General features: G+C 41.6%; 1 protein-coding gene across 2 annotated transcripts in view; it reads left to right on the top strand.

Annotated features, from left to right (window-relative positions):
* The window catches only part of BABAM2 (BRISC and BRCA1 A complex member 2), a 401322-nt gene that overhangs the window by 135467 nt on the left and 249274 nt on the right, over positions 1 to 16581 (top strand). For both annotated transcript variants that reach the window (XM_080812666.1, XM_080812665.1), the window contains exon 6: positions 7840 to 7914. In XM_080812666.1, the coding sequence (XP_080668792.1) occupies positions 7840 to 7914 (75 nt within the window). The remainder of the gene's footprint in view (positions 1 to 7839; positions 7915 to 16581) is intronic.

Raw genomic sequence — 16581 nt, 5'->3', positions numbered from 1 at the left:
CTCAGCGGGGAGCCTGCTTCCTCCCTTCTCTCTCTGCCTGCCTCTCTGCCTACTTGTGATCTCTGTCTGTCAAATAAATAAATAAAATCTTAAAAAAAAAAAAAAAAAGATCTCCGTCACCTAACCTGGCACCTGTCACAGTAGGTGTTCAGTAAATATTTGTTGAATGAATGAATGAATGAAGGATTGAGTATGTGAATTATGAACATCTCAATGTGTACACATTTAATTTGAAGATTCCTTTTTAAAAAGATTTTATTTCTTTATTTGAGAGAGAGTGGATGTGAGCAGGGGGAGGGGCAGAAGGAGAGGGGGAGAGAGAGAGAACCTGAAGCAGACTCCGCCCTCAACATGGACCATGTCTCAGGGCTCATCCTCATGACCTTGAAATCATGACCTGAGCTGAAATCAGGAGTAGGATGCTCAACCAACTGAGCCGCCCAGGCACCCCTGCAAATTCCTTTTTAAAAGTTTTTGAGTGAGTAATGTATTCATATTGTTGAAAAATCAAAATCTGTTAAAATATATGAAGTGGAAAGTCTCTCTCCCATCATTGTCCTGTGTCCACCCAAATTAGAGCCATCGTCCTTTTCCTCCTCCACCCCAGGTGAGCACCGGTATAGCTTTTTTCTAGTGTACCTTTTCATAGTTTCTATATGCACATAAAAGGAAGTACAAATATATATATATTCTCCCCTTTTAATGCTTATGGTAACATATATTATATACCATGTTTGGCATCTTGCTTTTGACCTAACCTAGCTTAGGGATTTTTTTCCCAAATATAGAGAGTTCCTTCATTCTTGTACCTGTCATTTTGCATGTGTTCAAGTATGTCTTATTATCAAGTAAAATAAATAACTAGAAGAGGAATTGCTAGATCAAAGATTATATATGTTTATAATTTTATTTCTAAAATGCCCTCCATGAAGTTCATACTAATAATTTATTAATCCAGCAGCAGTATATAAAAGTGATTACTTCTCCACAGTGTAGTCAACAATGTACTAACATACTTGTAGATTTCTGTCAAATTCCACTTTGCATAATGGCCTGGTAGCTTCTGGACTAACCATTCCACACATAACAACTCTAAGCTCTGGACAGAACATAACAACCTGTGCCTGAAGATGGGATTGAAAGCAGTTAGATACTGGATAGAGATTGATACTTGGTAGAGAGGAAGGCGGAGCTTATGGGACCAAATCAAAACATCGAGTATACGTGAAAGTAGAGTCCTAGGAGGAGAGGAGAGGAGAAAAAGAGGCAGCAGGGAAATCTTTGATGAAATAATGCCTCAATATTTCCAAATATGGTGAAAGACATAAATTTACAGATTCAAGAATCTCAACAAACCCTAACCAAGAAAAATGCAAGTCAGAATACTGAAAACCACACATAAAGAGAAAATCTTAAGTGATCACAGAAAAATGACACTTTATCTGTAGGTGAGCAGTTACTTGATTCAACACTGACTTGACATCAGAAACAGTGGAGGAGAGAGCACAGTGCAGTTAATACCTTTAAAGTGCTGATTTCCACCAGTCTGTTTGGTAAAAAATGATATTCAGTTTAGTTTTAATTTGTATTCCTTTGTTATGAATGAAGTTAGGCATTTTTTCATGTTTAAGAGTTATTTGTATTTCTTTTCTGTATATTCATAAAATATATATACATATATGTGTATATATACATAGGTATGTAGAATATATAAATATAAACATATATTTGAATATATGTTTTTCTCTTGGGTTTTTAAAATCTTTTTTTCATTAAGGGTCGTTAGCTTTTTGTGATAGGATTGCATGTACACTTAACTCTGTCAGTTGTCTTTTGACTTTGCTGATGGTGGTTTTTTCCCATCCACAAAATTTTTATATTCAGGCCATCAAATTTACCCATCATCCCCTTTATGGCTTCTGAATTTGGAGTCATATTTGAAAGGCATTCCCTGCTGCAAGGTTATAAAGGCATTCGTCAGTGTTTTCTTCCTTATGGTTTCAATTTTGTACACTGAAATTCATAATCCACTTGGACTTTATCCTCATATATGATGTGAAATGTGGATCTGACTTTATTCCTAGATGGCGATGCAGTTGTCTCACATCATCAATCATACACTAAATGTATTTGGCCCTATTTCTGGACTTACTATTCTGTTTATTGATTTAATACCAGTATTACCGTCCTGTAATTTCTGTATCTTTATTATCCAGTGTAGCAAACCCCCTCTCCTTGCTTTGCTTCTTTGAAGTTTTCCTGGCTGGTATTAATTGTTTATTTTTCCACATGGTCTTATGACTTGGCTTTCTAAGAGTTCCCACAAAGTAGTGAACCCCAAAGCCTAGATAGGTCCAATCTTCCTGAAACATCAGAACACTCTGCTCTTTCTTGCATAGATTTTTCACAGGTTGTAATTTATAGGAGCACTATTTTGATTAATGGCTGACTTACCCACTAGATGATAAGCCCGAAGAGGGCAGGGGCCGTGTTTCTTTGACTCATTATATTTACAATGCCTTGCTTAGGGCCTGACAGACACACTTTAGGCTCTTAATCCATACAAATGAAAAGGGTGAATGGATCTTGAGTCTTGAAGTTCACCCCTGATTCTTTATTGCTCTCTCAATGGCTGTGGTCAAGTTCCTTGACTGTTCTAGGACTAAGTTTTCTCATTTCCGAAATAGGTTTAAGGGAATTATATATATTAAACAGGGCTGTGGGATAAATAAATAATGTAACATTAGAAAACATTTTGTAAAGTGTGAGATGTTGCGAAATCCTAGTTAGACTGATTTTGGCTTTCATTTTCATATGTAATGGGTAGTTACACATTTGCCAAGGAATAGTCTGTAGACTTGGGCTGTTGGTTGTCAGAGTCCACTTGAAGAATCACCCTTATCCTACTGTCACCCTGTTAAAGTTGTAGTCATTCTTGAGTGTTTCTTCACTTGTAGCTATCCAAGTGGTAGAAGCAGTCAGTTTCAGATGACAGCTTGTTTGTAGAGAAGAAAGTGAAATTTCCCTTTACCGAGCAACCTGGGTTTGGAACCCATTCTGCGCGAGATGTCTACCTGTCAGTGCCTGTCATGTGACACAGCTTCTGTTACCAGAAGAAAAGCTCAGACCTCATAAATTGCCAAAACTCAGAGTCTTGTTAGTTTAAGTTACTTGCCAATGTACTATAACTTGAAAAAAAGAAAGGATGCACATATTTATTGCTAAGCTGGGGAAATTGCCATTAAGGCAGTTGGCAGAATGGCTGACATTTTAACAGTCATAGGTCAGATAATTTTCTGCATCTATCCAAGAGAAGATTTGACCAAGGACTGACAAAAAAATCAAATTATTCTGTTCACTTGGCTGCATCTAAATGTCTCATTTTCAGCTTACAGGAAAGATTGCTATGGAAGCAATCTTTGACGTTACAACAGAGTGACCGTAAATTGCTTGAATAACTGTTGGAACTTCGAATATAAAAACACAGAAGAAGTCATCTGAGGTAGAACTCAGAATGGATTTTTCACTTATGTTTTGCTCCTTATGTAATTTATAGCTTAAGTTTTATATTAAGACATGTTTTAAATCAGCATTGACTTAGTTACCCAGAAGGAGATTACTTCCAGGTCACAAGGAAAATCAGTGGCAGAACTGAAAACTGAATTCTTGAGTCGTAGTTTCCAATGTTTCCAACACTGTTAGAAGCAAGTGCTAGGTTTTCTTTATTCTCTCACTGGCAAAATAAAGAATGTATAGTCAGCTGGAAAGTAGGAGATCAAAAAGCACTTTCTGTGGTTTCCAGAGCACCAAATTCCTTTCACAGCCTTAAGTTTCTTGTATTATGTCATCTGGTTGTGTAAATCAGTCCGTTGCTGATAAACAGAAACTCCTATTAGTCCTTGGATCAACTTGCCTTTTATTATGAGTTTAGTTGTAGAAATCAGTCTTTTGCCAATAAACATAAATTTATATTAGTTCTAGGATCAACATTTTGAGAGGGGATAAAGTAGGGATTGTCCAAGTGTTTTTAAAGGAATGTTGGTCTAAAATAGCTGGTAGAATAAAAATATATTGTACAAACTAAAATAGGGCAAAAGAGCTAAAATGTAGTACATGGACCAAAATAACTAGCAGTTCACATGAGTCCAAGTGCTAAATATGTAATTATATTTCCCATTACCTTATATGTACAAGGCTTGTTTTAATTTTTAAATCCTACATTTTCCTCCTTTTATTGTTTTCAGAGAAAAAAAAATGTAGAAACAGCCATTGAGTCTAACATGAGAGTTTTGAGGTTGCCATTTTAATTCACCAATTGACGTTGTATTCCAGTAGGTAGAAATGGCTGTTTATTGATTGTAGATGGTTTGTGTCTCTAAATTGAAAATGAAGATGAATCGAGTTTGATTTATTATTGTCTATCCAACCAACTGCCTTGTGCAACCTCTTCTAACCCATTGGTACTTGTAAAAAACCTCTCAGTATCCCCAAGAGTGACTTAACAAACATTCCATGTAGTTGCGGTCGTCATTTCGGTGTTTGCTAATGTTATGAGGGATTGTTGTACATCCTACAGCGGTTAGGAAAAGAGGGTTTCTGGGCCCCCTCTGATCGGTGTTGTACTTGTTTGCTCCTTCTGGAACATCTAGGCCTATATCTGCACCAACCCTTTTTACACTTGGTGTTCTCTTTGCCTGGGATGTTCTTCCTCCACATTCCGCATGGTTTTCTTCCTCATCTCTTTCACAAATGTCTGCTCAGTTGTTGCCTTGTCAGATTATTCTATAAAGGAGCTAAACTGTACCATTTGGGAGTTTTCAGCAAAGGAGGATCCTAATCTGACTGATGTATTGAAAGTGTTGCTGTGCCTACGGAGATGGGAACAAGCTTCTGGATGAAGCAGCTGGGGGTGAGGGCAGCGGCCTAGGCTGGAGATAGCCGTGACTCAGATCAGGTGGTTGTGCTGCGGTGAGAAGTGGTTGGACTAAAGATCCATCGTGAAGGTAGGATTGACAGGATTTGCCGCTACTTTGAACGTAGGATGAGCAAGAAAGAGAGGAGTCAAGGAGGCTTCTGAGGTTCTTGGCCTGAGGGATTGAAAGAACGGAATGGCCATTTACCAAAATGAAGACTATCAAAGGAAGGAAATCAGGAGTTTAGTTTCATTCATGGTGGTTGGATAAATGAAGCAAGTTAAGGAAAGGTCTGGGCAGAGATAGAACATTTGGGAATCGTCAGCAGATAAATGGTATTGAAAATCTTGAGCCTAGATGAGGTCACCTGGGAAATTTCAGGAAGGGGAGAGAGGAGGCTGAGCTGTGGTTGTGTTCAGAGGCTGGGGCGGCTGTAGGGAGGGCTAGTGAAGTAAAGTCAAACCAAGGCAGAGTGGGATCCTGGAAACCAAGGAGAGAATGTTCCAGGAAAGGAGAAATAATCAGCTATGTCAAAACACTACTGAGAGAACAAGTAATAAAATGAGCACTGAGAAGTGACTGTTGGATTTGGCTGTGGGGAGGTCACTGGTGACCTTGATAAGCTGCTGGGGTTGACTGGTGGGTGGGGGGATGGCTGGCAGGAGAAGGTGCCAGAGAGAATAGTAAAAGAAGAAATAAAGACCAGTTCTTTACAAGAGGTTGTACTGTGAAGTAGAACAGAGAAATGAGATGGGACCTGAAGAAAGGTAGGAAATTAAGAAAGACTTTTTATTTTATTAAAAAAATATATTTTTGGTGAAGACTTTTTAAATGATGTTTGCATACTGATGGGAGTGAGTGAGTAAAGAGGGAAAAATTGATTATATAGGAGGGAGAGTGGGGACAGTGGTTGGGAATTGTCTTCTTTGATGAATGTCCCTTCCTCTATAGCACTGTTCCAGCACTCAGGGAAGACCCTTCTGTTCTTCCCGCACCCCACAATTTCCCACTGGGCTGGATGCCCCTCTCATAAGCTCCCATATCATTCTCTAGTGCTTTATGTTCCTATACTCACCTCTTTTAGTATATGAGCCCCATACTTGGATCCAAAGAATCACACTCAATAGGCAGTGTTAGTTGTAGAGTCCTCTCGGAGCTTAACAAAACGCCCAAAACATACCTTTCTAGTAATCTCGGACTGTAATAGAATGTGAGAATTTTATTAGGCTCTTTCACAAGCCTTCCCCTCCCCCCTGCCGTGGTGAGCTGTTTGTAGATCCCTAGGTGGCTCCTGACTAATCTTTCAAGTAGCCCGCACGTGTTGGCGTGCCCAGCTCCTGTGACTCCTCCTGTTTCTTACCACGGGCATTTCTCGTGGCCCAGTGGCTTCTGTGAGTCTGTCTGGCTTGCCTCAGTGTTGAGTCTGTCCATTCACTGCTCTCATTTCTGCTTTTTGTGTCATGGGGTTAGGCTTGTGGCATTGAGGACGTGCTCTGTCCTCAGCCAGAGGTCGATGCAAGTTGAAAGATGTTGTAAGCAGTCAAACGACGAACCACCGTGCAGATGGTAGTTACCAGTTTTATCTTTTGAGCTCAAGGTTTATATTTCTCTTTGCTTTTTTGGGGTTTTAGGTCGGAGTTTAAAAATGGTGGCCAGTTGTTAGGGTATTTGTAGAAAGGCGTGGTGATGGGTGTGGAATCTTCTCTAAGAGGTGTGTAGGTATGCTTATGTGCCTTCGTCCACCGAGCCAGAAAAAAATATTTGTAAATGCTGGTTGTGTTGAAGCATGTGTTGTAGGAGTTTGGGGTGCTTGGTTTTTTTTTTAAGGGGAGAAGGCAGTGGAGTTACTGGGAGCTCTTCAGTGTTCCCCAAATATAAGAATGATAGAGATCCACTCTTTAGAGTAGTTCTGGATCATCCCCGAAGTTCTTTGTTCAAACAGCATGTTCTAGGGAAACCCAGGGTGTCAGAATCCCAAGGTGAACTGCAGGCTTGGTTGTGAGAGAGGTTGGAAGGCCCAGGACCCCACCAGCTCCGCACCCTGCTCTGTGGCCTTTGCAGAGGTTCTTTGGAACCTCTGGGTGTGTGATGACCCAACCGGAAGACCTCTTCTCTACACTCTGACAAAGGTTTTTTAAAAGCAGTGTGATGCCTTAGCTATGCCCATCATAAAAAAACAAAACAAAGCGAAACAAAACAAAACAAAACTTGATGATTTCCCATCATAGTAAAATGAGAGGAAGATTTTTTTCTTTCACATGAGTTTTTTTTTCCTCTTTAAAAAGAACATAGAAGTCATTATTTAGGCTTAAGTGTTTTAAATCTCTAAACCTCTGTACATCTTTCCTATGGAGACCAGTTCATAGAATTACTGAAAAATATTAGTTGGTGATGATGATGTTAATAGATTGTTCAAGAAATTAGAATCTTATTTGGGATACCTGCTGATAAACTACTTTCTCTGGACAGAAGTTTGACCTTTGTATGTACTTCCAGACACACTGTAAAGGATAGTGATATATATCAGTCACGTGTGGGTTATAAATCTTATGGTCTGAGTGCTTTAGTAAAAAAGAAATGAATCAAAGGGAGAGGTCTGTCTCTATTGCTTAGATTAAAAAAAAAATCATGCATTCATGTATTCTTTTTACACTTAAAAAAACCGAAAAGGTAATGTGACATTATAATTTTATTGCCCATTGAAAATGCAGATTTAAAAATTCTAATTATGCTTTTAGTAGCTAATAATTCAAGAATTCTTTTTGATCTTTCCCTGCTTTCCAACCTTCTTTTCTTGCTAATGTTAGGAAACCCAAATTGAAAATGCCTCCAGTTTGAACAGGTTGAACTTGTGGCCTTGGCTATAATTGTCACTTCACAATCAATTTCTTATTTTAATCTTATTATTATACCTTTTGTCCTACAGACTGGTGAATTTTCAGCTCGTTTCCTTTTGAAGTTGCCAGTGGATTTCAGCAATATTCCCACATACCTTCTCAAGGTAAAAATATGTGCTATCACATATGAGCTTTTAAATGTAATTATTTAAATGTAAATGAGCTTTTAAAGTAATTTAACTTTGAATATTTGTATGATTGGCTTGCCAGCATCTCTTTCAGGCAATGAATTTATTGAAAGTATTTATTATATGAAGATTCACTGAATTTGTTATTGAAAAACTAAAATAGTAGTCCTACAAGTAGTTTCAAAATGAATTTTCCTTGTAAGGTAAAATTAGTGTAAGTAAACTAAATTTGGGGGAAAGTCACTATTAGTAATCTTACTGGGAGGAAAGACTCTCATGGAAATTATGTAATAGGCATTCTGTCTTCTGTGCTAAAGGGCATCTCTTTATTGTGTCAGCAGTTCATCTCCGGCACCTTCGCAGCTGGTCTGTTGAGAATCTGTTTGGACCAGTGTGTATGGTGCTGTTTAAAATGTGATGCAGGCAAGGTGTGGCTGGGAGAGCAGCCACCTTGGGGCGGGGTTGGAAGATACTTTGCACAGAGGAGGCACATTCCAGGTGACTAGGCTCCCGTTAGTGTGAAGGAAAACCACATGGACCAGGGAGCAGGTTCTGAACGTGAGGCCTGGGTCCATCACAAATGAGGATTTTGGTTGTGATTTAAGCTGCGGCTGGCTATCTTCTGCCCCGTATTTCAACCTGTAGTCATATAGCTTTAGTTTAATGTAAGAAAAGTTTCTGCCTTCCTAATTTAATGTTGTTCAGAGCGTCAATGGTATTTATAACAGTCTAGAGAGAAGATAGGAACCTCGTATAAGGGCGCCTGGGTGGCTCAGTGGGTTAAAGCCTCTGCCTTCGGCTCAGGTCATGATCTCAGGGTCCTCGGATGGAGCCCCGCATTAGGCTCTCTGCTCAGCGGGGAGCCTGCTTCCCCCCCTCTATCTCTGTCTGCCTCTCTGCCTACTTGTGATCTCTGTCAAATAAACAAATAAAATCTTAAAAAAAAAAAAGAAACCTTGTACAAGTTTTCCTGTATGTTGTAGTAGTTACACATAATATTAGATACTGATCTTTTTTTTTTTTTAAGATTTTATCTATTTGTTTGAGAGAGAGAGAGTGAGAGAGAGTGGCAGAGGGAGAGGGAGAAGCAGACTCCCCATTCGTTGAGTGGGGAGCCCGATGTGGGGCTCCATCCCGGGACCCTGGGATCATGACCTGAGCCGAAAGCAGGCATTCAACCCACTGAGCCACCCAGGCGCCCCAGATATTAATCCTGATGATAATGATGGGAAGTATAGTTTGGTGGAATATAAAGTATAGACTGTAGAAGAGATTGGGGAACACTTTTTCTTATACATTCCACTCAAGGTGGGGAAATTGTTTTCTTTTCCCTTAAGTAAAACATGGGATTTTGTGCCTCATTAAACTTTCATTTTTAGTTTCTGGTTGACGAGTTTTCCACTCCGTATCCAAGGGTTATGAAGTGCAAGTGAGAATGGAAGTCAGCAATTTATGTTAGTTTCTCCACCCTCCTGTTGTGGAAAATATACATATGAGATCTGTGATTACCAAGCATAATTAATTTGGTTTTAGCAATTATTATGCTCTATTAGAGTGGCAAGCAGTCTCCTTGGTAACCCTTAGATCGCAGACTCATTGACCTCCGTGTATTCCAGTTAAAACTCGATTTCAGTTCATTTAAAACCAAATTCAGTAGTATGTAAGAGTACGTTGTTTGTATAATCACTTTAATCCATAAATTTACGGTTACAATACCTTTGTTTTGATTTGTTGGGCCTTAGCAGTTTGAACGGTTGTCTTATTTGAGCCTACATGAGCCTCCGCTCATGTTCTTGAAGGTCAAAGGAAAAAAAATCCTTCTTGGATTATAATCTAATTTTTTTCTCTTCAAAATCAAATTTCCATATTTTCTGTTCAAAATCAAATTTCCATATTTTCTGTTCTAAGAGTTCTAACTTTATATTATTATGTCCTTACTTTCCTTGCCGGTCAGACAGGAAAAAAAGTGGAACCTATTTGGCAAAATGGGAAAGTGTCCCCTCCCCACACACCCCAAAGTACGACGAAATGACATTTCTACTGTAGGTGAAATGCCTACATTGCAGCACTGGTGTCTTTCTGCACCTTTAGTCTGTGCAGAGAGAGTAAAGCAACAAGGCAGACAAACAAAAAAAGGAAAAAACTGTTGTATAGCACAAAACAACCAGGAAAAAAAATACCTGCATCCATGAAGGCATCCAGAATACTTGTTGAAAATTTTAAGATCTAAGTTCCTGAAGTTGGTTGTATCATAACCATTTAACATTTGGCTGTACTACTCTGAAAACCAAGTTTGCCTTAGGAGCTAATTTACATATTATTAGCCTGTGGATGCTTCTAATCTGATTATCAAGCTGCTATGGATAGTCTCAGTCCCAGAATAAACTCTTCAGATTCCTAGGATGAGGACACGGTTCGCCAGTTTCAGTGTAGTTTTACGTTGCCTTCCCAAAGAAATGAAAGGTGAATGGAATAGCAGGGAGTTTGACCGCATCCTGATTTGCTACAGTGATGTCATTATACCACCGTGAAGCCATCATCCACTTACAAGTTTGTATTTCCAAGCATATGTCTTTTATCCACTAATAGAGTTTTTTGATGTTAGAATGACAAAGTCACTTTGTATTCAGTGATAGGATTTTACTTAATACTACGCTTTAGGCATATATGGTTCTTACATGGGATGGAGTGAGTTTATTCTGAAAATAGATCCTGACTTCAGTGTCTAAATTTTATTCTTAGACGAGGTAAGTCAGTAGGTTAGATAAATCATTTACGTAAGAACTCAGTCAGTAAAACAAAAAAATGACTTCTGTATTAGTTAGGATTCTTTATTTGTGGGTGGTAGAAATCCAGCACAAACTACTCTAAATGAAATGGAAAATGTAGCTCAAATCCTCTATTTCCATAGTCCAGATAGCAGGAAACGGATTCCATGTTGAACAGTCTACAGATAGGCATAGATCAGCTTTCCCGGGTCTGTCCCACTTGGGCCAGGTCCGCATCCTTGCCCTTCTCAACTGGTAGGTTCATGTTGAGAAGTTTTGATCCCCAGGATAAAAGGGGGATTATTGAAAGGACAAAAGTGTAAGATTCACTACAGTTACTAAACCAGAGAAAGATTGTTTTTTTCTTAAAGAACTAGTCATGAGGCTGAATCATATGTCATTAGAAGATGCTGCCCTTGATTTTCTTCAGGATGTGGTGGAAATTGACTTATATATATTCTTGTCTTTATTCTTATTCTGAGAATTATTAAACCTGAGTATATGATGCTGGGAAAGCCTATTTTTTTTTACTTCAGGAAAAGCGTACTCCGTAGAGAGATAACTAAGGAAAAGTTCTAGTTGTCTACTAAAATTTATCATCGGAGCAAGAAGTACTCAGAAACTCGGAATATAGTGTTTTGGGGAGAGGAGAAGCTTAACTTGTAAACATGGTATGTGTGTGAAGTAGCCTCTTAAAATTATAAGCCAGTTTATTCAGAATATAGTCAAAATTTTATAGTTAGGACCCCCGTCGGTAGCGTCATACAGAAATATCCAGGAACATTTCAGGGTCTCACTGCACTAGAGGGTGAAATAGTGATCATTTCCTGCTGATAGTAGATGTGACAAACATAACCTTTAAAAAATATCAGTGCTAATAACTTTTCTTTGTTTGATAAAACCATATTGTTTATATAATTGTCTTGGTCCAACTCTTCTAACAAAAAACACCATAGACTGGGTGGCTCAAACAACACATATTTATTTCCCACATTTCTGAAAGCTGGGAAGTCTCAGATCGAGTCACCAGTGGATTCACTGTCTGGTAAGGGCCTGCTTCGTAGGTTGTAGACAGCCCTTTCCTCGCTGTATCCTTGCGTGGCCAAGAGAGAGAGCTTCTCTCTCAAATCTCTTCTTAAAATGCTGCCAGTCCCATCATGAGGGCTCCAGTCACAAGACCTGGTTACTTCCCAAAGGCCCCTCCTCCAAATACTGTCACCTTGGGGATTAAGGATCATAATATACATTTTGGGGGGGATATTAAGATTTTATTTATTTGAGAGAGTGAAAAAGAGTACAAGGTGGGAGAGAGGCACAGGGAGAGGCAGGCTCTCCGCTGAGCAAGAAACCCAATGTGGGGCTCGATCCCAGGACCCTGAGATCATGACCTGAGCCCAAGGCAGGCGGCTTAACTGACTGAGTCACCCAGGCACCCCTAAAAATTCATTTTATAGCAGTAGTCTAAATAGTTTCTGGAGTGTCCTCACACCTGGTACCATGGCACCTTAGCCCAGTCCAGAGGTAGGACTGTAACTAGTTTACTATGACTGAAGAACTTGAACTTCTAGTTTCTACGGGAATCTTCTTGGCATCATTTCATTTCATGTGGTCCGAAGGACCACTGGCTGCAGTTTAGTCCCCCCATGGTGCCTGAATCATGACATAGTATGGAAATGAATTGAAAGTGAAAAAGCTGAAATTGGCCATCTGGGTCAGGAGATGAGGTTCTTAGCTTTCTCATCCTTCCTCAGAAGCCGCCGTGGCTATACTGGTCAGGCAGGGCACACTCAGGGCAGGGTTGTGGCACACAGGTCCTTGTGTCAAACAGAGGCAGAAGACAGGAATTAAGGTCCAGTTATCCAGATAGGGTCAGGCGCCCAGGACAGGCAGAGAGTGTCAGGAAGATATCCAGAGTGGAATCATACATGGCCTAAGAAGGTCATTAACCCAGAGGAGCACGTCTAAGATGACCTGGGTGCTGAGGTTATCCCGTGTAGGAGCTGCCTCTCAGGTTGCACAGGCGTTAACAGCCGTGGCTACTCAGGGGGCTGGGCGGGTCTGGAGAAGGAGGGCATCTGGCTGGCTGAACTAGCGCAGGACGTGGGGAGAGCTGCAGGGAGCCAGCAGCCAGGAGCTTCAGCTGGAGCAGCCGCTGCCCCACACCTGCGCAGCTGCGGCCCACGTGACAGTAGGGGCCTCGTGGTGCCACGTTTGCAGATGTCATTTAAGGGAGCCTGCAATCTCAGGGTTTTTTTTCATATGAAAAAATGGCTGCTTTTGAAGTGATGGCCATGGGTACATATTTTTTTATAACTCTGCTGGCCAAACAGAATGCCCCCGTGTGCTGGCCAGGGCAGCCTGGCAAGCCAGGTGGGCTGTGGAAGGGTGTTCCGAAGACTGTCTCAGGCAGGTAAGGTACAACTACCCCCAGCCCAAGGCCGGGCACTGATGGCTGGGCTACGAGAGCAGTGGGTGGGTTGACTCTGCGTTTTGCCTTCCGACGTGCAGATGCTGATTCGGAACCAGGGAACCATTCTGTATTTGTCAGTGTTCTCAGGAGCAACAGAAAAAATGGAATCTATAGAAGAGGAGATTTCTTACAATACTGGTTCCCAAGGTTATGGCGGCTGAGAAGTCCACAGTGTGCCATCCTCAGGCTAGAGAACCGGGACAGGCCCGAGAACCGGGGGAGGAGAGGAGGCACTGGTGTAAGGCATGGAGTGTGAAGGCGAGAGAACCAGGAGTTCTGTTGTTCAAGGGCAGAGAAAACGGACTTCCTGGCTCAAGGGAGGAGAAGGAAAAGGGGAGAAGAGGAAGAGGGCGGAGAGAATTCATCCTCAACTTTTTGTTCTGTTCGGGCCCTCAAGGAGTGGTTGATGCCCATCCCCATTGGTGATTTTCTTTCCTCAGTCTGGGGATTCAAATACTAATCTCTTCCTGAAATACCCTCAAAGGAACAACCAGAGATCACGTTTTACCAGCTAGCTAGCTGGGCGTTGCTTAGTCCTGACAAGTTGAAACAAAGCTAACCACCACATACACATTCTGTTCTTAAGGCTGGTGAATTCATGACTGGAGCCACTAACTGAAACACAGCTCATGTATAATTTCATGCAGAAAGCAGCTCAGGCCTAGATTTTCGGGTGTTCTAGGACATAGAAAGTATATTTTAAAATTTTCTCCTGAGGTATGTATTGTGTTTTCCTTTGGGAGGTATGACACTCCAGAATTCTGTTACGTGCTTATTGGCTACTTTTCCATCTTGATTGCTGTTGTATTACGGGATAGAGATTCATATGAAGTGACTTGGTTCCCTGAGATTATTTTAGGAGTCTGTGGAACCAAAGTAAATTTGGGGAGATTGCATCCATTCTGCACGGTCTTGTCTGGGGGAGCCTGTAACAGTCGGCCACAAGTGCCAAGGGTGCTGGGTTCCATTTAACTCTGGAAGATGCCCATTAATTTTCATCAGTGGTTCGAGTGTTGGGCTGCACTGATACCCTGGCCCTACCTCGGGTCAATGAAATTGGAATCTTTGGCAGTAAAAGCCCAAATAGTCTGATATTTTAAAAGTTCCCCAAGTAATTCTGATGTGCACCCGGGGTTAAGAACTGCTGCTCTAAGTAGAAGCTATGGATTTCTGCTTTGGCTCGATAAACTCGGATGTAAATGGATTTATTGGCACAGTGATGGCATGACTGCAACCGCTCTAGCACCTCCGGCCTCATTTATTAAGGGGCTGCCAGTGCTGAGCTTAGAAGGGTGGGAGTGGGGAGAGGGAACTATTGGTATTGAATACATACTGTTGGTAGGAACTGGACTGGGTGCTTCGTATATGTGATCTCCTTTAATATTCTCAATAGCTCTGCAAGGTAATTTTTTCCCTCCGTGTTTTTAGAGGAGGACTCTGGAGGCACCATGATGTAAGGGATCCAGGTAGAGCGGTTTGTGGAGCTGGGATTTGGAGGCGGATTCCTTGGCTCGAAAGCCAGTGGTCTTTCCAGCACATCACACCGCAGTGGGAAACACTATTGCTAGATTAGAATCTAGAGTGGGAAGCTAGGGCTCCTTAGATCTGTCCTGAAGTAGAAAGAAGAAATAAGATTGAGGAAGGACACTCAAGTGAGAGCTGCAATGATCTGTTTTCCAAGGCAAATCTGTCCGGAGTGTTTTTCAGAGGTGACGTGGTGATGTGCTCTGGGAGCCCTGCAGTGGGTAGGACAAAGGAGGAGGGTGACATGGATGTCCCTGAAGTAGGTGAAAGTGGGAGGTGCAGTGCACAGGGACTCCAGGCACAGCACAAGGAAGAGAGAAGGTGGTCAGAACGGAATCAAGGGGTGACAGTGGCAAAGAGGTGAAGGCAATGTGGGGGAGCTAAAGACGGCCCTTTGTGGTGTGTAATTCTCAGTCAGGATGGCTGGAAATGTGAAGGGATGCTGAAACTCCCTGCCACTGTAGGAGAGCTAATTGTGTTCATACATGAGTCATTTTGTTTTAACTGGTGTGAGGAGGTTGGTTCGACCCGGAAACGGGTATGTCACTGGGGCAGTTAGAGGCTGAGAAGTTAGCATGGGGTCAGAGATGGGGTCCAGACCCTTCTTGTCTTTCCGTGACTTACACTGTAGAGTGATGTTGAGGGAGAATCTTAGTGTGACCCAGTGGATGACAGAAGGAGAACCTTGGACTAAGGTAGCTCCAGAATCCCCCTTCCCTCCGCCCCGGTATCTTTAGCTGTTTATAGCTGCGACAGAGTGTACAGAACAGGCTTGTTTTCATCCTTCCTGTCTGTCTGTCTGCCATTGTATGTATATACGTATCTAATCATCCATCCGTCCATCCATCCATCCATCCATCCATCCTCTAACCCTGAGCCTGAGCCTGAGCCCGACCCTGACCATATTGGCTTGACTTGGTTCTTCAGTGCAGTACTATTGTATAGAAGTATCTATTTTGATGTATTGATTTTGATTTTTTTTTTAAATTTTATTTATTTATTTGTCAGAGAGAGAGAGAGAGAGAGCGAGCGTGCACTGGCAGAAGGAGGCAGAGGGAGAAGCAGGCTCCCCGCCGAGCAAGGAGCCCGATGTGGGACTCGATCCCAGGACGCTGGGATCATGACCTGAGCCGAAGGCAGCCGCTCAACCAACTGAGCCACCCAGGCGTCCCTTGATTTTGATTTAAAGTGATCCTGTAATCTGTTGAAGATTAGACAGGCAAAAAAGAAAAGAAAAAAAAAAAGGAATATAAGGATAATTCTAGGCCTTTAAAAATGTACAGATTGTTATGGATTGGAATGGTTAGAGAAGCCTTTGTGACCAAGTTTAGGCATAAACTAGACCCCTAAAGAAGCATAGCTTTTGAAGACTGGAAAAGGAATAGGGACAGCTAAGGTGTGGCCGATTGAGTCATTCGTGGTGGGACTGTGGTCGCACTGGATTCGGGGCGCAGGGAGTAATCTAGACTGGAAAAGAAATTTCTTGCAGAGAATAATGAGAGAGAAAGCTGGAGAGATGAGTTGGAAAGATCTCGAGTGCTTGAAGAATGATTTCAGACTTCATTAAGCAGGTAGTCTTAATCTCTTCACACCTGGATTATCATGGTAATAGTTTCCTATTTCATTTCCTTGGCTTCCCGCCCTCCCTTGTCTAATTTCTCTGCAGTATGATCGCTAGAGTAGTCTCCTTTAATCTTCTCTTGAAACAAATAATGGTTTCTTCTTGGATCCTGCTTCCAGAGCCTACCCATCCATGCATGCAGTGCTGTTTTCTACTGTTCCCCAACCTGTGCTAGTAATCTGAAATGGGCAGTTCTCCTCATTGTCCCGCCAATACTGTGAGAATTCCCAGTGCTGTCACTTTGTTTGTGTTCCCCCTCA

Source organism: Martes martes, assembly GCF_963455335.1.
Source record: "Martes martes genome assembly, chromosome: 9".
Lineage (NCBI taxonomy): Eukaryota > Metazoa > Chordata > Mammalia > Carnivora > Mustelidae > Martes > Martes martes.
This window is presented reverse-complemented; position numbering and strand designations above follow the sequence as displayed.